The sequence below is a fragment of the Pantherophis guttatus genome, chromosome 3 (genome assembly GCF_059756535.1).
Source record: "Pantherophis guttatus breed Tessera chromosome 3, ASM5975653v1, whole genome shotgun sequence".
Lineage (NCBI taxonomy): Eukaryota > Metazoa > Chordata > Lepidosauria > Squamata > Colubridae > Pantherophis > Pantherophis guttatus.
This window is the reverse complement of record NC_142065.1, coordinates 185,240,932-185,266,925: the sequence shown is the minus strand read 5'-3', so window position 1 is coordinate 185,266,925 and position 25,994 is coordinate 185,240,932. Positions and strand designations below refer to the sequence as shown.

Sequence of the window (25,994 nt, the reverse complement as noted above, 5' to 3'; positions counted from 1 at the left end):
ATATTGCCGACAATCAATTTCTTCCTTGCTCATTTTAAATTAACATTTGATATATAGCAGAATTCTTTAATTGTAGAGTTGTAGGCCCCACAAAGAAATGGCTTAGTTGTAAAATACCTCCATTCAAGACCACCTAAATGAAAAAAACTTATATTTTTCCATATCCAAGGATTCTTCACTGTTCAGAAACATCCACATCATCATTGTGTAAATTGTTTGATTCCCTCAAACAATCTCTTAGCATCTTTTTCCTACTAACTTTGCAAGCTAACAATAAAGTGAAAATAATTACTCCAAGCTGGCCCATGTTCTGGAAAAACTAAAATTCTGTGACTCTCAGTCCACACAAACTGGACATCAATTGCTTGATTTTCCATTTCCTCTCCACTCCATAGTCAATTCCTTCATTTTGTGTGCATTTGTCTGCTTGCATGCAATATAGCATATCTATAAATATGCATATAGAGAGGGAGAGAAAATGTGCTGCATAGCCACTGTTTCCCTTGTAAGGCTTGCAACAGCAAGCAGATTAAGGTAAGAATGCCCGAACAAAGAGAAACAAAGAGACTGCATACAGAAACCAGAAAGTCATAGAAGTCCAAAGCAAATATTAATTTATAGCAGTTTCAAAAATACCACAGCTCATTGACTACGCCCTTGAACACATTGTACAATGTGAAATCATGAAGGATGGAATATATAGCCTAATAGTAGTAGTAGTAGTAGTAGTAGTAGTAGTAAAATGTTCCCAGCAGCAAAAACCACTGGGAACATCAGGTTGAGAAAGTTTTAGAGAATGAGAAACTCAAGATTTGTGGGACTTTAGGATTCAGATTGACAGGCACTTGGTCCACAACACACCTGACATAACAATAGTTGAAAAGAAAAAAGTATGGTTCATTGACATTGCAATACCTGGTGATGCATGGATTGAAGATAAGCAGCAAGAAAAAATCACAAAGTACTGGGACTTGCAAATTGAAGTTGAGCAACTGTGGAAAAAGAAATCGTGTGTTGTCCCGATTGTAATTGGAGCCCTTGGAGCAATACCCAAAGGGCTACCCCGCTATTTAGAAATTCTAGATTTGCCGGACTTGAACATTTTGACTCTACAAAAAACCACCTTACTTGGAACAGTTTACATCCTCCGACGATACCTTAACAGTTCCTAGGTCCTTGGTTAGGACTCGAGCTGCTGAGCTATTAACCAGCCTCAAAGGCTGTGAATCTCACTAAAGATTAACCAATAATAATAATAGTGATGATAATAATGATAATGATAATGATAATAATAACAACAACAACAACCTTTATTGTCACTGCACAACATATGTACAATGAGATTGGTGGAACTCCCTCAGTGCACCCCAACAACACAATACAACTCACAGTGGAAACAGAAAATTCCTAACCCAATAAAACATATTAACAAATACCCAGTCCTATTACACCAGTAGGAACATGTTACACATTGTGCCGGCCCTGCAAGTCTATCGTACTACGTAGTTATGATGTTATTTCGCGTTCAGGAGTCTGACATCCCACGGATAAAAACTGTTCTTCAGCCTGTTTGTGTAGCTGTCTATGCTTCTATATCTCCTTCTGGATGGTAGGAGGGTAAAGAAGTGCTGACCAGGGTGTGTTACATCCCTGAGGATTTTCCTTACTCTTCTAACGCAGGGAGCCCTAGCGATCTCATCTATCAGGAGACAGCCCATGACGTTTTTGTTGTGCTTACCACCCTCTGTAATGTTTTTCTATCCACCGCTGTCAGACCGGCATGCCATACCATGAAAGTGAGGACGCTTTCTATTGTGCACCGGTAAAAGGAGGTCATCAGTTGTTGTTCCATCTTGTTTTTACACAAGACCCTAAGGAAATGGAGTCTCTGTTGGGCCTTCCTGGCCACCTGGATCATGTTGTTTTTCCATATATTACTGCTTTTTCTTTTTACAAATAATTAGGAATTTATAAAGACTTGCAATCATTTCTGAAAACTGTACCTAGTGCTACAGAAATAATTTAATTTGCTTGTTCCAAAATAAGTTTGCCCAAATAAGAAAAGGAACATGAAAACTGAAATTCTACTGTCCCATTACCTTTTCTAATATATAACAAGACATAATCTGCAGATACCTTGAATAGAAGGAAGAGATGAAACAGGCTTGATTTCAAAACAAAGTGGGGTATAAAGGTTTTCAGCTATCTTCTTGAAATATGTTCCATTGTTTTAAAAGGATTTATTAAAATATATATTTTAACTATTCTTAACTTCTTTTTTTCTTTGTTTAAGCAGAACAAGCTTAAATTTGCTGGGTAGCTAGACTTGATTGTAGCAAACCTATTCTTATCATGAATAAAACTTGCTGCACATTTCGGAAATACATTTTAATGGATTTTAGACCAAGGATTTATTTATTTAGTGTATGGCATTCGAGCAAGGAAGGAGTATTAATAAGAAATATCAACTTGAGGTTCAGATTACCCTGTTTCCCCCAAAATAAGACATCCTCTGATAATAAGCCCAGTCGGGCTTTTGAGTGAATGACAATAAGGCCAAGCGCTTATTCCAGGCTTCCAAAAAAGATAGGGTCTTATTTTCAGGGAAACACGGTACTACTAAACATGGCACCACTGATCCAGAGGTTAAAAATGGTAAGAAGGATTATTAATACACAGGCTTTTTATATCAAAGAAAACACTTGTTAAGAAGTAAACTAGCTATGGCAGATCAGAAAACATATTTGGAGAAGTGTGAACAGATTGAGAAGCCAGAATCAGTGGTAATATTAAAGGAAAAGAAGCTTCTCCAAGGATAATATCTGAAGGAGGCCATATTGAATATCTTGTGTTTTATTTTTAATCAAATCCTGCTTTAGCCTTCTGAAAAGAGTACATAAGGGAACTGCTCCTTTCCTTTAATCCAAGCATTGCTGGTACGTATTCTTCGCCTGGGGGGACTAGTAGATACAAGAAACTGATTTGGATGAAGAAAGCACAGATACATAAAGGCGAGAACCAGAGCATTAAAATAGCATTTCTCCTTTATTGTAACATTGCCATAGACAGCTACACAATAGTCCTTGATGTACAGCCATATTTGAAGTTACAACAGTGCTGAAAAAATGACTAATGATCGGTCCTCACATTTATGACTGTCCCAACATGACCACAGTCATGTGATAAAAATTGGGCTACTTGGCAACCGGAATGTATTTACAACCATTGCAGCATTCTGGGCTCATGTGATCACCATTTGTGACCTCTACCTCTGGCTCTCAACAAGTAATATCAATGGGGGAAGCTGGATTCACTTAATGACTGTGTGATTCACTTAACAACAGCAGCGATTTAACTTAACAGCCATGGAAAAAAGCTCATAAAATATTGATTTGACTCACTTAACAACCTTCTTGCTTAGTAATGGAAATTCTGGTTGTAATTGTGGTCGTTATTCAAGGACAACCTGTATATAAAATCTGTTCACCTATTACTTTGAAGGGAAGTCAGGTGATTCCAGTGTCTTGAAATGGGAAGTAGAAAGTGAATAAGAATTAGCAGAGATGGATATGACTTTTATGCCAGTGCAGTTTTCCACTGAGTCCTGGATGGGTAGTTAGCACTTCAATTCACAGCTAACTCTCACAAAATTTGTGAGCATTGCTGGCTGGGGAATTCTGGCAGTTGAAGTCCACATATCTAAAAGCTGCCAAGGTTGAGAAACATTGAACTAAACTATCAAATAATTTTCAGTTAGAAATGTACTGAGAGCCAAAAGTGCTTTTCCAAGAGACAAATGGACTTTCTTCTTTTTTCTTTGAAGACATTTCACTTCTCATCTAAGAAGCTTCTTCAGCTCTGATTGGAGTGTGGAGAATGGAAGGATTTATATTAAATTAAAATGTTAAATTAAATTAAAAAATAATTGTTAAAATCTATTTAGAGTGATTAAAATGCAGTAATTTTACATCTTTAAAAACCTATTTCTAAGTCCAATCAGTAGCTTTCAACCTAAGGATGTTACAAAGTTAAGAGGTGGTGGTAATACAGAAGCACTACAGTACCTTGAACTTGGAAGAGAGAGAAAGCAAAAATAACTACTATTTCATCACAGTTAAGCCAAAAATAATGTATTGTTGCATACATCTTAACTATCAATTTCTATTCATTATAGAACAGAATTATTATCATTTTTGTGGCAAATATTAGCTTTCAATGTTGTTCTAAATTTAAATCAAATCAAATAGGTAGCCACAATTATCCCTAATGCAAGTACAGCATCCAGTAATGCATACTGAAGTTCTTTCAAAACAGATGATCAATGTTTCCTTTAATAAATGCTATTTTATCTTCTGTTCAAGAAATACCAAAAGAACTTACCTGGGTAAAAAAGTTAAGTGTGTGTACTTGTACTTCCATCTTATGCTAAATGTACCTTCTATCTTGGTAACAGGAAGAGAAGCATAAAGGGTCATTTTATCCCACGGCTCGAATACTGGACTATTAACTTTCTTTTCTGTCACCATGGCAACATCAGAGGATGAAAAAGTGGTTTGCTTCAGTTTTTCCTCCTAAACCTTGTTGCTTTCTCCCCTCCCCCCCTTCACAGCTTTCAACTAAATAATCTAATATTTGAATTTCCTAACAGTAATGGACTGCCTGTTGAGTTCTGGTGCTAAAATATTTATTTGGGAGTTGGTTCCACTGAAACAGTTACTACAATCCAACACCTAGTTAAGCACACTTAAACTCATTAATGTCAACAGCCAACAGTGTGCCAGATGGTTGGATTGTGGCCAATTTGTTTAAAATTAAAGTGATGGGTTGTCACTCAAATGACATTTGTGATTATATTAAAATAGGAAGGAACATGTTTTCTGCCAAGAGGAAGCTAAGGCCAAGAGTCAGTTCGTTTTTGGTTGCATACGATGCTCACATGCACTTTTTATTTTAGGAACGGTGTAGTTCATATCAAGAGAAGGAATAACGCTGTTTCATTTTGCAGGAATAATGTTTTAAGGTGTCTTTATTCATTACAGGTAGTCCTTGACTTACAACCGTTCATTTCGTGACCATTGAAAGTTACAACGGCACTGAAAAAATTGCAGCATCCCTGTGGTCATGTGATCAACATTTGGTTGCTTGGCAACTGACTCATATTTATGAAGATTGCAGTTCTGGAGTCATGTGATTATCTTGTGTGACCTTCTGACGAGCAAAGTCAATATGGAAGCAAGATTCATTAACAACCAGGTTACTAACTTAACAACTGCAGTCATTCACTTAACAACTTGGCAAGAAAGGTCATAAAATGGGGCACAATTCTCTTAACAACTCTTTCACTTAGCAGCAGAACTTTGGGGCTCAATTGTGCTTGTAAGTCATGGACTACCTGTATAAGAAAACCCTACCCAACCTCATTCCAAAAACTTACTCACACCAATGATATATTCAACTTGCTGGGAAACAAATCTTTAAAACACTAAGGTTCCAAAACTTATTATCTTTACTTCAAAAAGGATTAGCATTAGCACAGAAAGCAAGTTATAAAACTATTAGTATTGCAGATATCTGTTTTGTTTTTATTTGGATTTGCATAAGCAGTGTCATCTGTGTCTGTCTTAGCTTCTGTCTGTCTCTGTCTGTCTGTCTGTCTGTCTGTCCGTCCGTCCGTCCGTCCGTCCGTCCGTCCGTCCATCCATCCATCCATCCATCCATCCATCTCTCTCTCTCTCTCTCTCTCTCTCTATCTCTCTCTCTCTATCTATCTATCTATCACTATTCTATTCTGCTTACAAGGAATGTACTTGAGGAGCAGGTGACAGGAGGACTCCAGATTAAGCAGTGTATCTATCTATCTGGAGCAGTGCAGCCCCATCAGATCAAAGATGGTATTGAAAATTTCTCAGCATGGCCCTGACAATGAACCTTAGAGTTCCCTTTACTGAAAAGGGAACAAGTGACCCTCACAGCTGTCAGACAGAGCTCTGCAGACACAATAAGAGCATAGAAATATTGATATTTCACCACTCCTACCACAACATGATAGGTCTTAATAGTGGCTGTAACTCATGATCAATCAGATTCATCCCTCAGCTTCCTCCATGGCACTCTAGATGTCTCCTGACCTGTTTCAATTCCCTCAACTCCTCTGTAAACATGGGATCTGATGAGCATGCTGGAATGAGAGAGGTCACATGAGCAAGTCCTTGCCCAAGGCCTTCACTATCTCCCTATTCCAGATAGAAACCAGGGCCTCAGCAGGACCATGCAGCAGAACCTCAAGAATACTCCCCGCCCTAACTCCCTTTGAAACCTCACCAGGTCCATAAGTCACCAGGAGCAGACCAATCAAATAGGTCCTGCCTCCCTGCAGAAGGGGAAAGCATAGGGAAATATCAAGAACATGATCTGACCATGACAGATGGGACAGGGCAAGTTCCCCCCTTGGATCACATTACTACTGCTCTGACAGTGTGTGACCACTATTCCAAATTGGGCCCTTAATAATCATGCCATGGTAGCCATGAACTTCCAAGCTGCTTCCTAAAGTAAGCTTCTGCTTCTGAAATAAATTCACTTTATTTAATGTATTTTCATTCAATTAAATAAGGTTTACTTCTCTAAGTAAGTGGATAAAAGACTTCAGCCCATATTATGCAACAATTTCTTAGAGTGCTTAAGAATTTGCTAATTATAAGGAAGACTTTTTGAAATTTGCAAATACATTTAATTTGACCTTAATTAAAGTCAAACTTTCTCTGGTTTTCCACTTTGAATAATACTGTGAAAGTTCTCATTATGGTGGAAAATGAATTTCAATTCAACAGTTTGGCTGATTAGTTGCAAAGTGTATTGTGGCGTACTTATAAATATTCATATACACTACTGCTATATTTAGTGAGTTCCCTTAGAATTAGTCTATATTTAAAACTTCTTGAGCATGAAAAAGGACCATTCCCTCATAACCACTCATGTAATCTACCATTTAAAAGTTTAGCAATAAAAATAATATTTCCTGAGCAACTAGATAAAGGATAGAGGAAAATATATGATTTAAGGGAAAAGTACATTGTTTTATGCTGGCCTTAGGATATACACAATAAGATCAAGGAATTATAGTCTTGTTTCTAGTACAAGATACAATAATATATTCTGACAGTGATCTTAGATCATATACATTCTACTCTATCATGAAACATATGGAAAATTCTAGGTTAGAAAACTGATCTGTATCCAAGATGTAGAAAGAATGCTGTAAGTCTAATTTTGGTCTACCCTAGCAGAAGAAATACAAAAAGATAGTTCAGGTAAGAAGATGCGATAAAAGATTGCAAGATTGAGAGCGAGTATGTTGTAGTGGTTAAGGTGCTAGCCTAGAAATCAGGAGACTGTAAGTTCTAGTCCCACCCAGTTGGCATGAAAGCCAACTGGGTGACTTTAGGCCTGTCACTCTTTCTTTGATAAATCCATCTCATAGGGTTGTTGTTGTAGAGAAAATAGAAGAAGAAAGAATAAATGAGTAAATTGACATTTGAAATTAGAGAACAGGAAGAGAAACAATTTTATTTGATATGAGATTTGTTTTATCAATGGATAGATAATAAATCATGGAACTGATGTATGAAATATGGGTTTGATGTAAAGATAAAATATCTGATGTTTTTTTTTTCTATAAAAGATATAAGTTTCTGTTATAAATTGGTATTTTAAAAATGGATTTATGCACAAGAGAATATGAACCGTTCGACTCACTGTAATTGTTTGGAATGATGATGGTTTTATGTTTTGTTTTTGTTTTAAAATAAAAAAAATTCTCAAAAAAAATCAAATAAATAAATAACACACATCCATATATGTAAGAAGTTCCATAGCCCCAAGAGTCTTCATTAGAGTTTAATATAATACTTAATTACTTGATTCGTATCTCTGAAATCAATCTGCAAAGCAGATTTTATGTATTGATGTTAACACTTTCTAAATTTTGTGATAGTTTCCTACCCAAGCCTATATATCTTTAAGGCAAAGAACATACAGAAATTTGTAAATTAGTCAGAGATTAAACTAGCAAAATATTTCATTTTTCAGAGAGAATGTAAACCAAATTTATACTGTACAGTATAAGAAATAAGACCAGAGAGAGAGAGAAATGAACAAGAAAATTTTGAAATTGAAATTGCTGAAAATTTGAGAGATCAAGAAACTGAAATTTGAAGATTTATTGAACCCTAGATGTGATCAAGCTTGACATCTGAGAAATTACTGAACTCACTGGTTCTAAAACTTGTTTGTTTCTATGCATTTAATCATACTGTATATCCATCCTCTTTTATTTCCTACAAATTGATGAATTTTTGAAAACCACAAAAATTTAAAGTGAAATGAGATTTTAAATACCTATTGTTATATTGTTTTTTATAAAATATGCATTTATAAGTAGTTGTTTACACACCTTTAACTTTTTTACAATATAATGTAATACAACCAGTTGTATTCCTCCAAAGACCAATCATTTCTTTTTCCAGTATTCTCTACATCCCAAAATCAAGAACTGATTTTAGGGTATGGAAAGAAGGCAGAAGAGAAGAGCTTCTTATTCTATGAATGAGTGTCCATCTTTATAATGTTCCATACAGCATACTTACATTCAGTTATTTATAGCTCAAATATAGTTCAAGTATCTGTATGTTCAAAGTTTTCATAGCTAATCAAATATGTGTATCTTGGGAGAAAATGTAAACAACTTTTATTACATTTTTAGAGCTAAGAAATTTGGAGAAGTGCAAAAATGTAATCAGTACTTTAGTCAAGGATATACAAACCCAGTTTGTACAACAGTATACAGACTGAAATTTATTTATTTATTCAATGTTATGGCCACCAATCTCAACAAGTGATTCTGGGTGGTAAACAAAATTAAAAGAAATACAATTGCAAACTAAAAAAAACAAAAAACAAACAGGAGCTGAGAAAATATATTCCATATCATTACAAATATAAGTATAAATGGATCCTTGAATATATTTGGATCCCTATAGCCTGATAGAACTTAGATAGTCTTTAGGGATTTACAAATGGCAAGCATGGTCAAGGCTATCCTGATCTCTAGAGGGAGAATGTAGGGCACAATGGCAGAGAAGCAGGGGTGAAATTCAGCAGGTTCTGACAGGTTCTGGAGAACTGGCAGCGGAAATTTTGAGTAGTTCAGAGAACCGGGAAATACCATTTCTGGCTGGCCCCAGAGTGGAGTGGCAATGGACATTTTGCAATATCCTTCCCCCAGGAGTGGGAAGGAAATGGGGATTTTGCAGTATCCTTCCCCTGGAGCGGGGTTGGAATGGAGATTTTGCAGTATCCTTCCCTTGCCATGCCCAACAAGCCACACCACGCCCAACAAGCCACACCACACCCAACAAGCCATGCCCACAGAACTGGTAGTAAAAAAATTTGAATTCCACCACTGCAGAGAAGACACATCTTCTAAGTCCTACCAACTAGCATTCCTTAGCTGACAAGATGTGAAGCATGCCCATCCTGCATGACTAGATCAGATGGGTAGAAGCAATTGATGAGAGATGGTACCTAAGTAACTCATTCATAGCCAGGAAGAACTTTAAGAATGTCAACCAGCACCCTGAATTGCATCCGGAAGCACCTTGGTAACCAATGCAATGCAGAGAGTACTGGTGTTACATGTGCCAAATAGCCAATATTTAAAATCATCAAATATCTTTAGAAGGCTATTTAAATGTAGAATCTGAAGAGAAAAATGAAGTTTGCCCTGGGTTGATTCTTATTTTGACTGCTTAGAAAGACCAGAAAACGCTATTCAGTATGAATCCAAAAGTTCTTTCTTGAGACCTTGAGAACAGTTATTTCAGGGAAATAATCACTATCTCCTCCAGATGTTTTGGGTTACTATTTTCCAAAGTGTGGCCATTGACCATCTGGCTAGCCTCATGGCAGTTATAGTTCAAGACATCTAGACAGGATCACAATACCTGACCTTGAAATGTATATTATTTCTGTTCCTTCAAAATGAAGAACCCCTATAAGGTTATTGTTTTAGAAGAAAATTTTATTTTATTTTTCTTTTAACTCAAAAGCTGATATTTTTCTACATTTCCACAGAACATGAAAACTGCTATCTTATAATAAAATGTTCCATTTTGTATTCTCTAAACTAACAGATACTTGATGATCTCAGTTCACTAATAAATGGAGTCATTATGTTTATTTTCCTCAACAATTTTAAATGTGTATATAATTTTAAGACTATATCACTCTTACAGTCTGGGATATGTCAAGATTCATATAAAGCCAAATAAAATATCCTCCACCCTGCTTCATAATTTGACAAGTCCAAAACACATCCTACACATGGCAGCTGAATGCCTTGAATTCATCACAGCTCTTCAGTATGTTGAAAAATGGGTACATCAGTTTCAATTCCAGAGTATTCTTGATAAGACTTTTTTAGACATTCACAATACCAGAATGCAGAAAACAATAAATAGGCTACAACTACAATCTTGTTTGGAATGATAAATACTATGATAAATAAAAATAATTGCTTGCTTAATTACAAAAGTGTTACATTTTATTGTACCATATTGAATTATATGGCATTTAAGTAGAATATGAATATTTGATGGCATGGAAGTTGTGGGGGCTTAAATAAAATGCAGCTCTAAACATTTTAGCTTCTGCAGCAAAATTATGTTGACTTTATTTTATATTGGTTTAGGGTTTAAATTTCTTTTTTTTTTCCAGAAGAAAAGCTTTTTATTTATGAACAGAACCTCTGTTTTAACGATTTGAAATCTACCTAGAACAATTTTCTATTTCCACAATGGGCTTTTCAGATACCCAGAAAAATCCTGTTTGCTGCTTCAATTGATTCAAGTATTCAATTGATATCCAGAGGCACTGTATTTTTGTTCTTAATAGCAGAATAAAGTTGTCATGACATGCTGTTTTGATTGTTTCATGATCCCATTCATTCATTTCACTTCTCCTTTAAAATCCTTCATATCAGGATAAGGAACATAATCTCTGATAAAATATGCATTTTTTTCCCAGTTAAGTGTTTTCTATAGTATGTGCTGGGCTGGACAGTAATATCTCTTACTTAATTTTCTCATCCCAGCATAGTTTTATACATAAATCAGCACCATAACCCCCACCTTCTTGGCCTTTTCTTAATCATATATCCACAAACATTGTTATATTTTCTTGAACTGATTTGTTGTACCTTTTTGTTCTTGCACCTTTTCAATGGTCCTTGTTCCTTCCTTGGCTAGTCTGCTATGTTATTTCATTGGCACTTTACGGAAATATTCCAGGTTCCCTCCACCATGCCTCCTTCTTTCTTTTTATTAACTTTTTCTAGTTCCAGGCTGCCATGTAATTTTACTGCTTATCCCTTTTCTTCTTTGCCTTTTTCTTTTTTTCAAACTAAGTTAATGTTCTCAGGTTCTAGCTGGATTCACTTCCACATATTTTCATCCTTAAATTTCTATGTACTTCTTTAAACCTTGGAATTAGGACTACCACATTTGAGATCCAAAACTCCAGATGACCATGATATAGCAGCATAAAGGTAAACAACTCAGAAATGTTGCTGCTTTCTTATCATATTCTGAAGTCTTGCAGCTCAGATCTGGAAGCCCTACTGAAATCCATCAAAATTTCTTTTTTCTGCAGGTGCTGTTTTGGCAACATAACATACTTAAGGATTGGCATCTGGAGAATCATTTCACTATTACTATATCAATTACATGAGTGCCCAAAAGCATCTTTGGAAAACTGAAACTGGTAACCTTCTAATATTGGGTTTAATTCAAACCCTGTATTATAGTGCTTGGTTCTTCCTGTATATTTGATCATTTTTTTCATGGTTGAACTTGTATTTAGATTGTATTTTATGACTGTACCCATTGTAGAGTTGGGTGATCTTAATCATGTTTAAATAAAATAAAATAAAAAATAAGCTTGGACATTGTAACATTTATCTACATATTTTCTGGAGTGTGGCATTGTTTAGCTTTCTTGTTAAATTTCAAATATATCTTACTTACAAAAGTGATATTTTCAAATGATGGTTGTATTATTTGTAGAAGGAGCATCTGTATCACTGGATCTAAAGCTGCAATGCAAAGAAAGGAAAAGAAATATCCAATTTTATTTTGTAATAAAGCTGGAGGGAGAAATAGAATCAAGTATTGTCAAAATAATATGGCTGAAGTAAAATAAATGTTAAAGCAGGGATATCATTAGAGTTGTTCTGGATGGAATTTTACCTTTTTTTTGGTTCTGTTTATATTTTGCCCTATGCACCTAAACAGGTAGTTTCTCAATTTTATGTTAAAAACATTTCTTTAAGCTTACATTAGATTCTATTAATCTAATAGTTTAATTTTAATAAAAATTAAACAGTTAAGTTAACCAAAGGTTTCCAATAGAAGAGACTATATGCAGAGCAGGGTTGAACTGTAGAGTCCTTGGTAGTATCTAAGCTTGGTTGTTTGTTTGCAGATATTTCATTACCAGACTAGATAAAATCATTGGTACCAATGAGATTGAGGTTTGTTCCCTATTTATATACAGTACTTTGTTTAATTCTTATAATTTCATTCCAGTCCTGGCCTACTTTAAAAAGCTTTTTGAGAAGATAAAATAAAATACAACCATATATGGGCTTTTGAAGAAAGTCCAATGTTAATAAAATCAAAAGACCTCATTGCTAGGATCTGGACCAGGGGTGAAACCCAGCAGGTTCTGACAGGTTCTGGAGAACCAGTAGTGGAAATTTTGAGCAGTTCGGAGAACTGGCAAATACCACCTCTGGCTGGCCCCAGGGTGGGGTGGGAATGGAGATTTTGCAATATCCTTCTCCCAGGAGTGGTGAGGGAATGGAGATTCTGCAATATGGTTCCCCTGGAGTGGGGAGGGAATGGATATTTTGCAGTATCCTTCCTCTGCCATGCCCACCAAGCCACGCCCACCAAGCCACACCATGCCCAAGCTACGCCTACAGAACCAATAATAAAAAAAAATTGGATTTCACCATTGGTCTGGGCCAACCTCTTAAGCTTCTTTTAAATCCCAAGTGTGGTGACCACATTTTACCTGCAAAAGTCTCGATCACTGTATCCCAGATCTGCCAGCCCTAATTACCAGGTTAATTAATATATGCAAGGAATCAGCATTATTAGATTTCACTCTGTTTGTTTGCATGAATGTATGTGTGTGCAATTGAGCCAATGTTGACTCTTGGTGACTTCCTGGGCAAGTTTTTTGTGCAAAGTTTTTGGTAATGGTTTGCCATTGCCTGCTTCTTAGGGCTGAGAGAAAGTCTGGCCCAAAATAGCTTCAAGCCTAAAACGGAACTAGAATCTTGGTTTCCATTATGATGCCTTAACCACTATTGCAAAGTTTATATATTCTGTCTCTAAACTTATTTAGGCTAAAACTATAATGTGATTCTGTGCTGATCTATCAGTTTTGGAAGATTATTCTGTCTCTTCCTCCTCTAGAGATTGAAATTTCTTCCAATTTCTAATCTGACTTTACTTTTATCCTTTGTTCTTATCTATATTATTTATTAGTACTGTTTTGAATCACTCTTATCTACTTAGGTTTCTAAAATAAAAATGCTGAAGATCAGCCAAAGTTTTTTCACATATTGATGAATCGTGAATGCAACATGTTTTATCATGACAACCCGCATAGCTCCACACCTCAATGACAGCTCATAAATCCCCCATAGCACCTCCAAGAACTGAGGGACCCATAAAAATGTACATATAAAATAGGTAAATATGTAGCATTTTGGCTATATTGAAAAAGCATTTTTGTTTTATTATCATCATGTGTTGTTATTCTCTACTTTCTTTCAGACTAATGACCTGAAATGTATACTTTCACAGTTTATATCATTCTGACACAAATATTTTAATAGTGCTGCATTTGAAAGACAAATAGTATTTTTTTTCCTTTTCAATGAGTGCTATTTATATCATTTGTGTTCTTTTCTTCCAGATTCCATCATAGAAATGATGCAATCAAAATATAAAATAAATGATAAAACACGCATTGGGATTTCACAAGGGCAGGACAAGAAACAATGGATGGAAACTACTCACGGAGTAAAGCAACCTGGAATTAAGGAGAAACTTCCTAATAGTGAGGAAAATTAACCAGTGGAACAGCTTGCAGTCAAAAGTTGTGGGTGCTTCATCACTGGAGGTCTTTAAGAAGAGACTGAACAATCACTTTTCTGACATTGTTATAGGGCCGTGATGGTGAATCTATGGCACGGGTGCCAAAGGTGGCACGCAGAGCCATTTTGGTGGGCACACAAGTGTTGCCCTAGCTCAGCTCCAGCACGCATGCATGCACTGGCCAACTGATTTTTAGGCCTTCCTGTCCCACCAGAGGTCGGGAAACTGTCTATTTCCAGTCTCCAGAAGGCCTCCAGGGGGATGGGGAAGGCTGCTTTTGCCCTCCCCAGGCTCCTAGAAAGCCTTTGGAACCTGGGGAGGGGGAAAAATGGGCCTACCGGGCCCACCGGGCCATCGCATGCCAAAAGCAGGGGAAATGTGGGGGGGGATCACATGCACATGCACGGAAGGGCAGGGCGCATTGAATTATGGATGTGGGCACCCACTCCCCCCCTCTCCCCCCGTTTTTGGCATGCAACGGCAAAAAGGTTAGCCATCACTGTTATAGGGTCTCCTGCTTGAGCAGGAGGTTGGACTAAAAGACCTCCTTCCAGCTCTATTCTAATTGAACCACTCTACCTTTTTTATATATATGTTGCCCTACTGAATATATGTACACTAGTAGTGTCCCAAGACTGTCTGAGTTGAATCCCCTTTCCATTCCACATACAAATAGCTGTGGTAAGACATTCATTCAACATTGACCAAGAAACAATCTTATATTTTATTTGGAGCCATCAAGTGGGTTACAGGACAGTGTAACTGCACTTGCATGATTAGACAGCTTTATTCTTTAGCATAATGTTGTGACTTACAACCTACCATCTAATTCCTAGAATTTGCATCAAATGGAGTGATGCAAAAATGTAATGCTTCAAGACTGGGGTCTACCAGAGAGGTTTTTCCTATAAATTCTGAGTAAAATCTAATAGATTCTGGAATTTTCTGCTGTCTTACATAGAACTCTTGGGCAAAAAGCAATCAAAGCAATCAATATTTTGGAGCATTTCGGCAAAATGCTCCAAAGATTTTTGGCTGCTTCCCTTCTTTGTAGATGCTGTACAATTATTCTAGTCATTACTAGGATTAACTTGCTCAACTAGATGCCTGAATCCTGTTTTTTTCTCTTGCATGTATGATGTATTTTTCCTTCCATATGAATAACACTGCCAGACTCTGACAATACAGGCTGCCATCATTATGTTGTGTCCCTTGCATTTGTTAAAAGATGCTAGCATTGCTAGCAAATCCACCCTGCTCTTAGAAAAACCACCAACTTTGAGGAAGAGAATTCAAATGAGCATGAAAAAGAGAAGGAAAGAATACAATATGTTTCCTTGCAGCATAGGGCCCACAAATCAGTATTCTGCCATATCTCTCCCCCCTTCCCTCAATTCCAGGCAAAACTCCTTCTCTCAAAGTCCTGTTTTCAGGAGGTATGTAATAAACTAAATAGGTCTTTACTGACCATTGATGACTGTGCTAGATGGCAATACCTAGAAATATCTCTTTGCTAGAAATTGACCCCCCAAATCAGTGCCTATAAGCTGGACAAGAAAAAAGAAAAAGAGCTAAGAGTTTTGATAGTTTGCCTTATCCATTTATTATTTTCATCTTATTGTTTGTATCTGTGCAATATGGAAACAGAACATCTAAATAAACTGTGATGCCTGTTTATGAAAATCTTTGCTATTTCATTGTTCAACCTTTTCTTCACAATTTGACTTCCTTCATCAACCTCAGTTTGCTGCACTAGCAACTACAAATCAATGTACTGAAGCTATGGCAACCGCATTGAAAGCAAAATTACCTCTTAAATGAGCAATTGCTCAAAACCTTGTTTTCTCCAGATTCATCTCCTATAAATGTGCTGTGTTTTTTGCTATATTTTTGTTAACTGCTTATAAAAACCAGCTGTTTGTGGTTTGGTTTGGTTTGGTTTGGTTTGGTTTGGTTAGGTTAGGTTAGGTTAGGTTAGGTTAGGTTAGGTTAGGTTAGGTTAGGTTAGGTTAGGTTAGGACTAACGAACAGTGTTTCTATAAATATTTTTGAATTTGATGGAAACTGAAAACAACCTATAATAAAACAAACTGAAGGTGCAATCTTTCATATAATAACAGTTTTCAGGCATTTTTTCTTTTCAAAAGGAATTAAAAATACTAGGATTTGGAATAAAAAATTAGAATTATGTTTCTGTAATATTGTGATTCACATAATAATGCTATAAATTGTTCTGTTACAACAGACACCGAACATATAGGTGGGACATCTTGTGAATAAAATATGAAGAAAAAACTGTGCTAACTATAATATGTACAGCTAAATGGAAAATATATACAGTATATATTCTAGAAATTATCAGTTTTGTATTAGACAGCTTGGTAATTTTTTTCCACAGTAAGAACATTTTATTTCCTACAGAATAGCTACTTAGGAGTTTTGTCTTTTTCTACAATCGTTTCTACTATCTAAAAACCAAAATGAAACAGGAGCCTTATTGTGAAAAAGCCATCCAAATATATATATTATTTCACAGTTGTTCTTTAAAACCCTATCTGCCAGGTTCATCTGTCATACAAGTTATGTCACTTTCCATTTATATAGCCAACTTTTAAAATAAGTTTTCCTGATTTCCCCTCTTCATTTAATTTTATTTTCTCTAGCAGTTACTCAACTTCTCGGTTGCTAAAATAGTTTTAAATGTTTCATTTTGTAAGGAGTCAATGTGCAGAGAACAACTGTAGGTCAGCAGCAAAATATGTACTTGATAACTAGAAAAAATAACATCACTGTAACATTTCTACTCTATATTCCTTCAGTGAGCCTTGGGTCAATCACTGTCACTCAGCCACTAGTCCATTCTTATGTATGGTGATTTAAGGAAGAGAATTCCATGAAAACCCTTGTTGAGTTTAAACTGATTTGAATCTCACCAGCTGCATCTTAGCTACCCTTATTTATTTTTTTTCTTATCAGCCAAGCAATCTGCCATGTTTTAAAAATACATCTGTGTGAAATCAAGGATAAAGAAAAATAGAATAAAAGGAACACTTCTTGGAAAGATAATCTTTGAGATGCTGGTGGGCCAATTTAATACTTCTTTTACAGACACTTTCAAATGGACATTCCTGAAAAATATAGAACAGTGTTATGGCAGAAATGGGGAAATAGACAATTTCCAGGAGAAATTGCACTGAGAAACACATTATTAAGGAACTCTAAAGCTATTTCCTGGCATCATCTAACCATACATGTGTTTCTCAAGTGATCCTCCATCTGAGTCCAGTGGAGTTTGGATGTTTCCACAAAAGCCTTTTACATTATTATTTTTCCACCATTTGTTGGAAAAGAAATTGAAATAGAATTTCCATGCAGGAAAAAGAAGGATTGCAAGATCTAAATGAAATGATGCAGAGAAAATTCCAATTTAAGAAGAATATGCTCCCTTCTTCCTTTCTAGGAATAACTGACAATATTTACTTTGAAATCTACATATTTTAAGAAATATAATAAAAGTCAGACTAATTTTATTGATTTCTCCTTTGTGAATTATCTCATAGATTTATAAGTAAGGCAACCACATTAGACTTCAAACAATGATAGATGCAGATCCATCCTTAATAACAATGAAATAGTTTTAAAATGTTAGCAGTCAATGTATAGTTAGGTTTCTGCACAAGTGTTTTCAACACTTTTCTGGAAATTTGAAAGATTGAACGTTTCAGTATTCTTGAAACAAGAAAGGGTTAACAATTGCTATTTACATTCAAAGAAGAGTTGGCTCGGCTTGGTTTTGTGTTGCTTTGAACTTGGGCCTTCATATATTCCCCATGGTTGGGAAACTCATTTTAGCTGCCCTCATAAGAGAGTTCAGAGATTTATCAACACAGCTATACCTAAAGAGCAGCCTTAGAACTAAATCAGCTTACAACAATAGTTTAAGAAAATAACTGAAGAAAACTGCTTCCAATTCAATCAGTTAATGGAACTAAGAGGAGAATGTAATCATCTGTATTCAATTTTAGTCAAGACCCAAAAGATTAACAAGCAACTCAAATGATATAAAATGTTATTATTGCAAGGCTCAAAGCACCTCTTATTACAAGCATTATGAAGCAACTACTTGAAAGTATGAAACCAACTAACATTACTTCATTTCTAGCTTTAATGGCCTTATGAGTTGTATTTTTGAATGGAGAAGATGCATGGATTTAGAATGCATGGCCAAGGCAAGCTTTTTAATCTTTTGGTTATGCCCTGGAGAACTGATAGAAGTGGCAGTTCAAAAATCACTGTTCACTGTTCACAATTAAAAAGACACATTCCACCATTACTCTACTACTAAGCAATGCATATACCATTGCTTAGTAGTAAAGTGTGCATTGTGCATAGAGTTAATTGTGGTTTAATTTTCCAATATTTCCAATAAGAAGGATCTAAACAGTATTACAGCTAGGAAACTTCTGGGAGTTGAAGTCCACACATCTTAAAGTTGCCAAGTTTGAGAAACAAATGTTTAAATTAATGGTCAAAACTTCTCCTGTTCGTTCTTCAAGAAGTGGATGCTTTCAAAGTATTTGGCAATATTTGAAATAATCAAATACAATTTTATTCTTTTCTTCGAAGGCATTAATATTCATATGTTAAAGTATAATCCCAAGAGTTATTTCAATGACCTCATTATTGTTTATGATTCCTAACTTTAATGGACAAAAACATTTGAGAAAAATTATATTAACATGCAATGACAAGATAATTGTTGATTCTGTCCCAAACTTCTTCAGAAAAATCACCTAGCAGATTGGTGCTTGATTTGGAGAATGACTGCCCGATCAAGTATCAGGAAATTGTCTACCAAGTGTTATTTCATCTAACTGAATGCTGTTAGCAGCTCTCTACTTACTATAAGCATTTCCACCCTTACCCAGTGATACCAAACATTGAATAATACTGCACCTAGTCCATTATAATGGAGAAAGGTGAAATAATACTGATCTAATACTCAGATCAGTAAAAGATGGTAGGAGAATAGTTCCCGCAACATGGAAAAGGATGTAAAATTGTACATCTGCAAAAGCATCATCATTTGTGATAAACAATGATACCATTGGCAGCATGTTGGATGGAATACTACTTTATTTGATGTAACTCTAGGGATGACTTCAAGGGTCAATTAATCGTAATTCAGTCTTGGCTCTTCCACATGAACAATATGTACTCTAACAATGACTCTATTTCTGTCTTCAGTATTGAGGCTATATTGGAGAAAGATCAGGTTCAGGTATAAAATAAAATATACAATAATGTATATTATTATAATGTAACAAGCTTAAATGAGTTCAAGAGAAAAAGAAATGTTTTCTACAAACGTAGTGGTTGATGCAAACAAAAAAATATATGCATTGGGAATGACACATTATTAGGCTTGAGTAAATGATTCAAACAAGATGCCTAACAGACAAACACACACAAAAAGCTTTGCTTCAAATAACCTTTTTCCAGACATATGAAGGTGCCTTGGAAGCTGCTCTGAAATGTTTCTTCATGTGTGAGCAAACATATCCACTTCATTAAAATACATACACAGCAATGCATACACAGCAATGGAAAGATAGTCAGGATAAGTTTCCAAAACAGCTATGTACAGCTGAAAAAAGATACCAATGAATCCAAAAAGAAGTGTTTCATATCCACACCCACATGTTGCAAAAACAATTTCTGAAGTTCTTGCAAAACCCATGTTATGATTTTCTTTTGCTAGAAAATTATCCAGTATAGTAGGTGGTGGGAGCAAAGTGATAGATGTCTCTCATATGGTGTTTATGACAATTAGTCTTAACAAGGATTTCAGCATTAGACCATGGGGCCATTTTGAAGTAATATTTAAATCCACTGAAGGGTACATCTCTCCTCTATGTTGTAATATGGTGCTCTCTGACTTTCAATTAGAACAGACAGTTTTATACATGAAATCCTCACCTAATGTAATGGGAAGGGAAGGGAAGGGAAGGGAAGGGAAGGGAAGGGGAGAGGAGGGGAGGGGAGGGGGGTAGGGGAGGGGAGGGGAGGGGAGGGGAGGGAGGGGAGTGATGATATTTACCAAGCACATCTGTAGCATTAATAACTCCCAGTTCAACAGGAGTTGCTGCTTTCAGTGTATATGTTGATGGTGTCTGAAGAAGAACACTTGTTTCTCCAAAGGATTGGTGTCGATGTAACTGGCCAATGAAAACTTGCCTCATTTGCTTAGCCTGTTTAAAAATATAAACCCAAGTAATTTTTTGTTGGTTCATGTCTAAAAATGGAGAAGATTTGGAAGACAGACAGGAAAATATGCATGTAAACTGCAGACACAATCCATCATTACAATATTCAGGTTAATGCTATTTCACATGTACTTCAATAAAATCCAAGTTTCATTCAGAGCATGAAAGGCAATGGTTAGGAGCATGAGTTCATTGCCATAGATATATGCCTATATATAGACATCCAATTTTGATTTATGTGCAAGCTTAAAAATCAACAGAATAATAGAATAATAGAGTTGGAAGGAACTTTAGAGGTCTTCTAGTCAAACTATTGCTTAACGCATTGTAAGCCGCCCTGAGTCTCCGGAGAAGGGCGGCATATAAATCAAATTTTTAAAAAAAACAAAACAAAACAAAACTCCCAGATCAAGCAGGAAACCCTATACCATTTTAGACAAATGATAGTTCAATCTCTTCTTAAAAACCATCAATGTTGGAGCACCAACAACTTCTCAAGGCACATTGTTTCACTGATTAATTGTGTGTACTGTCAGGAAATTTATCCTTTTTTTTTTTAAATTTGATTTATATGCCGCCCTTCTCCGGAGACTCAGGGCGACTTACAATGTGCTCAGCAATAACCTTCATCCTTTTGTATATTTATACAAAGTCAGCTTATTGCCCCCACAACTGGGTCCTCGGTTCTAGGTTGGTTCCCTCCTTGATTAGTTTCCATCCATTGCTTCTTGTCCTTCTCCAGGTGCTTTGTAGAATAGATTGACCTCCCTTTTCTTTGTAGCAGCCCCTTAGATATTGTAATATCCCTATCATGCCACCCCTAGTCCTTCTTTTCATTAAACAATTCTTGCAATCATTCTTCATGTGTTTTAGCTTCCGGTCCCCTCATCATCTTTATGCTCTTCTCTGCACTCTTTCTAGAGCCTTGACATCTTTTTTAGTTGTGGTGACCAAACTGGATGCAATAGTCAAAGTCTGGTCTTACAAAGGCATTATAAACTATATATTATAAAGGTACTAACACATGATGTGATCTTGATTCTATCCTTTTATTAATGCAGCCTAGGACTGCATTGGCTTTTTTGGCAGCTGCCAAAATTTGAACTGATATCAGAATGGAAAGATGAGCAAGTAGAATGAAAGACTACTATCTTGTTCATTATTGTCCATACAGTTACAGTCCATCCAGTTCTCTTCATATTGAAGAATTCAAGCCTTTTCTCCTTGGCATATATAAGTATACCAGATATTGAAGTTGAACTAAACTGTTGATTAGAATTGGGAAACTGTACACACCTCCCTTCTCTCTGTCCTTGATTAAACATCCTAATTCCGAAATACCAGAAGGCAAGGTCTGGATTGAATAGATTTTTGAGAGACCCACAATTTATTTTACAGATCATGATAAACCAAGCTGATCGTATTGTGCTTAGTAAGGTAAAGGTTGAGCTCCATATGTGTAGCACAGTCTAATGTTCACATAATCACCAAACGATGGTCCCAAAATCCTTTAGAGAGATAAAGCTCAAAGAACATATTAATATATCTATCATATGGTCACCAGGCAACAACTGATAGGTCAATTTCTATTCTTATCAGAATAATAATATTATATATCTGGGCTTTATTTTGTGAGAAGTAACATCACGACTGCATTAATACCTTGTTCCTGAATATTTTTCATCAGAGGCAATGAAATGTAGTTTCATGCTTTTAAGCAGTATTCTAAAAATGTTTTTTTTTCTCACAATGTTAAATGTCCACCTGTGAGAGATCTGTACAACTCAGAGCTATAATGAACTTGGTTCATACAAATTAGTAAGGTGTTATTTATTTCTTCATTTTTAAATATGTAACACCTATATTATTCAATTCATAATTTCATAATGCCATCACATTTTTTTTATTCATAAAAAGGCTTCCTACTGAAAAGCTTATTCATAAATTCCCTATTCCAATGTGGTCAAAAGAAGAATTTCCTAGAGGAAAATCTTGTTCCTTACCATTTTCCCCAAAGGTCGCTTTACAAGAGCTGGAATTATTCGGTAAGCATTGCCATGTCCAGACTTAATGAATCCTACATATTTGCTTATTTCTCCTTCTTCCATAAACACTGCAACAAGAACAAGAACAATAAATCATTTCTCTGTATGTATATATATATGTGTGTGTGTGTCTGTGTGTTTGTGTGTGTGTGTGTAAAGAGGTTTCCCACCATAATTTGAAACAAGTGAATGTTTGCAAGCTTGTGAGAACGTATGGAATGATGTGAATACTATCAAAATGAAATAAGGATGAAGTGTATAAAATTGTCCCTAGCCCTAGACTACTATTATATCCCCCATTTCTACTATTGATAGAAACATGCTGCAAATTCTTCAATATATCTGGAATGCATTATCTATACAGTTACTTAGAATACAAGTTTGCTATTTAAAAAAAAAAAATTGATTTATATGCCGCCCTTCTCCAGAGACTCAGGCAGCTTACAATGCGTTATTGTAAGTATTTAGTGTTGGATATATCATTCCCATTTATGAAATTGTTATTTTGGTGGTACAGAATAGAGGAGAGAATCACCCAGGGCTGTCTATGTTAAATAGCCAGAGTTTTGTTTCCAGTGGTTCTAGAAAGTCCTATGCCTTATGTGGTGGCTCAGTGGCTAAGACACTGAGCTTGTCAATCGAAAAGTTGGCAGTTCAGCGGTTCAAATCCCTAGTGCCATGTAATGGGGTGAGCTCCTGTTACTTGTCCCAGCTTCTGCCAACCTAGCAGTTCGAAAGCACATAAAAAAAACTTCGGTAGGAAGGTAACAGCATTCCGTGCGCCTTTGATGTTTAGTCATGCTGGCCACATGACCACAGAGATGTCTTTGGACAGCACTGGCTCTTCAGCTTTGAAACGTAGATGAGCACCACCCCCTAGAGTCGGGAACGACCAGCACATATGTGCAAGGGGAACCTTTACCTATATATATATATAACAGATGCCTGTTGCTCATGTATCTCTCTCCCTGCTATTGTCTTTTATTCTGTTTTTGCCAATTAAATGTGCTTCTTACTGTTTGATTATATTTAATAACTGTTCCATTCCAGAGACAAAACATTTGGGGAAGACTGAAATATTATTTTCTCCTATGAACCAAGATGATTTGGTAGTACCAAGAGTAGTCCTTAAATTTTCCAGAATAAATCTTCTGGAAGAAAAAGTGGTTTCTGGTTTCAGGGCCAAGCCAAAATCAAAACATTGTAACACTCCACTTTGTCCATTGCTCTTTGTATCAACCTTAACTAAATCAAGTAGGAAGAAAGGATTGCTTTTTGACACAAAAATGGCTTAATGAAATTACTACATGAAATAAATCACATATCTGCTATAATGAAAACAGGGAGACAAGCACTACACTGTTCATTACAGAAGTCTATATGGAAACCAAGGGGAAGAAGCCATAGAACATTAAGCAGACTGCACAGCTGTGAAGAACACAGGCTCCGTGGAACAGGAGTAGTGTAAAGTCATTTCAGACTTTTATTTGATGTACAAATACAAGAGCAAAGCTCTATTGAAGTCAGAGAAGCTATGAAACTGATTTTTCTACACCAGCTGGATTGCTCAGCTTGAGTTGGCACCTAACATTTTTCCACTGCTGGAAAAAAAATAGCAATAATAAATGCAGATGCTTTCCAAATGTAATGTTGCCATTATATGCTCCTTTGTGACTGTTCATTGATGAAAAATGGCTAGGGACTAAAAACCACTCATTATTTAACCCACATTTACTGGCAACTGACAATAAAACACTGATAGTACTGTAAATGCTAAGGTGACATTAAGGCTCAAGTAGATTTTTTTTTGGTAAGAAATAACTTCATCAGGGATTCTACATTGAACTAACACCATGACTTTCATATAATAGAAGAACACACCCAAAGGCTGATGATAATATTTAATAATAAACATTTTGAGGAACACATTCTTCCCATCTGATAATTACATAAAGAACAGTGTGCTTGCTATGTGTTATTGAGTTTAACCAAAATCCTATTTTTTCAGATATTATATATTCTCTTTTATATTGAATCAGAATTGGAAAGGGGAATGGGGACTAGGAAAGATCTCTCTTAAATTAAATTTCATTTCACGACGAAAGAGTTCTTATGATGTTGCAGAATGCTGTACATATATCAGGAACTTTATCTTAATAACAATAAAAATTCAGAAACATGTAAAAATGAAGTTGAGTTATTCACATATTCTTCATCATTGCTTTGAGAAAATATTCAAACTAGTTGCTACCATCTAATTGCTACAAGATTTGTAAAAACTGCCTCTTTCTTCAGATAGGCCATTAAACAGAAGATAAGGAACATTGGTCTCAAAGACCGACCGGTAATACAGTCCAGTAGGACATGCCCTTTGGTCTACTAATATCTCCCTGAAGTCACTATACAAAGATCCATGCTTTCTGAGCTATCATTGAGGAATATATGGATACACTGTTTCTTTGAGGCCTTCTTTTTCCTTATTCTGAATGTTCTTTAGGAATGATACACATTAAACAAAACCAGCACTTGTGAATCTATGATTAAAGAGCCTTTGCAAAGAGAACATCTTCAACAATTTACAGTCCAGCATTTTATCAAATTGCCTTTTCCAAATTCTGATTCACTTAGGTGTAACCAACATCTAGGGGAAAGTCACTCAAGCCAGGTGATTTTGAGGTGGTTCCTGCTTAAATGTCAGTGCAAAGTATGGTAATTGATTTATCCTGTTGATTTCCCAGAAAATCCAGTGAACTAATCATCATCCTAGTTATATCAGATAGCATAGAGATAACTCACAGAAAAACATGGACAATGTGCTGCAAAAGCTAAAAGAAGAAGGCAATGACATATTTAGACCACATAATAATATGGATATTGATATATATATGTATATTGATATATATATATATATATATATATACAAACTGCAACTCTGTGTTGCTCTCTTTGTCAGCAGAAAAAAGGCCCAGAAACTTGTGAATGAGATTTCACAGAACCTAGGTCTGTAGAACAACTAAGTTTACGTAGGTAAAACCTGGCTAGAAAGAATATGCACATAAAAGCCTACGAAAAAGAAAAAAGATACATTGTACCTTTACAGGAAGGATATCTGAGAAGTGGGTGTGGCTCACTGACGACGCCTTAAAAGGCAGAAATAGCTATCTGAGTCTCCCAGAGAGCAACACAGTTGCAGTTTGTCAGCAGAAAAAAGGCCCAGAAACTTGTGAATGAGATTTCACAGAACCTAGGTCTGTAGAACAATTAAGTTTACGTAGGTAAAACCTGGCTAGAAAGAATATGCACATAAAAGCCTACGAAAAAGAAAAAAAGATACATTGTACCTTTACAGGAAGGATATCTGAGAAATGGGTTTTCGCGGGTGTTTGTATGTAGGTCTTTGGTTATTCGGGTCTTCTCCCACGTAAAATTGGAAGTGTCTTGGCAACGTTTCGACGAAG

The 25,994-nt window shown here is 35.8% G+C and overlaps 1 protein-coding gene across 6 annotated transcripts in view; it reads right to left on the bottom strand.

Moving 5' to 3' along the window:
• CNBD1 (cyclic nucleotide binding domain containing 1) overlaps positions 1–25,994 on the bottom strand; it is a 143,282-nt gene that overhangs the window by 9,543 nt on the left and 107,745 nt on the right. For all 6 annotated transcript variants that reach the window (XM_034422385.2, XM_060681691.2, XM_034422386.2 and 3 more), the window contains 3 exons: positions 22,495–22,604; positions 20,326–20,476; positions 12,081–12,148 (listed from right to left, as the gene is read on the bottom strand). In XM_034422385.2, the coding sequence (XP_034278276.1) occupies positions 12,081–12,148; positions 20,326–20,476; positions 22,495–22,604 (329 nt within the window). The remainder of the gene's footprint in view (positions 1–12,080; positions 12,149–20,325; positions 20,477–22,494; positions 22,605–25,994) is intronic.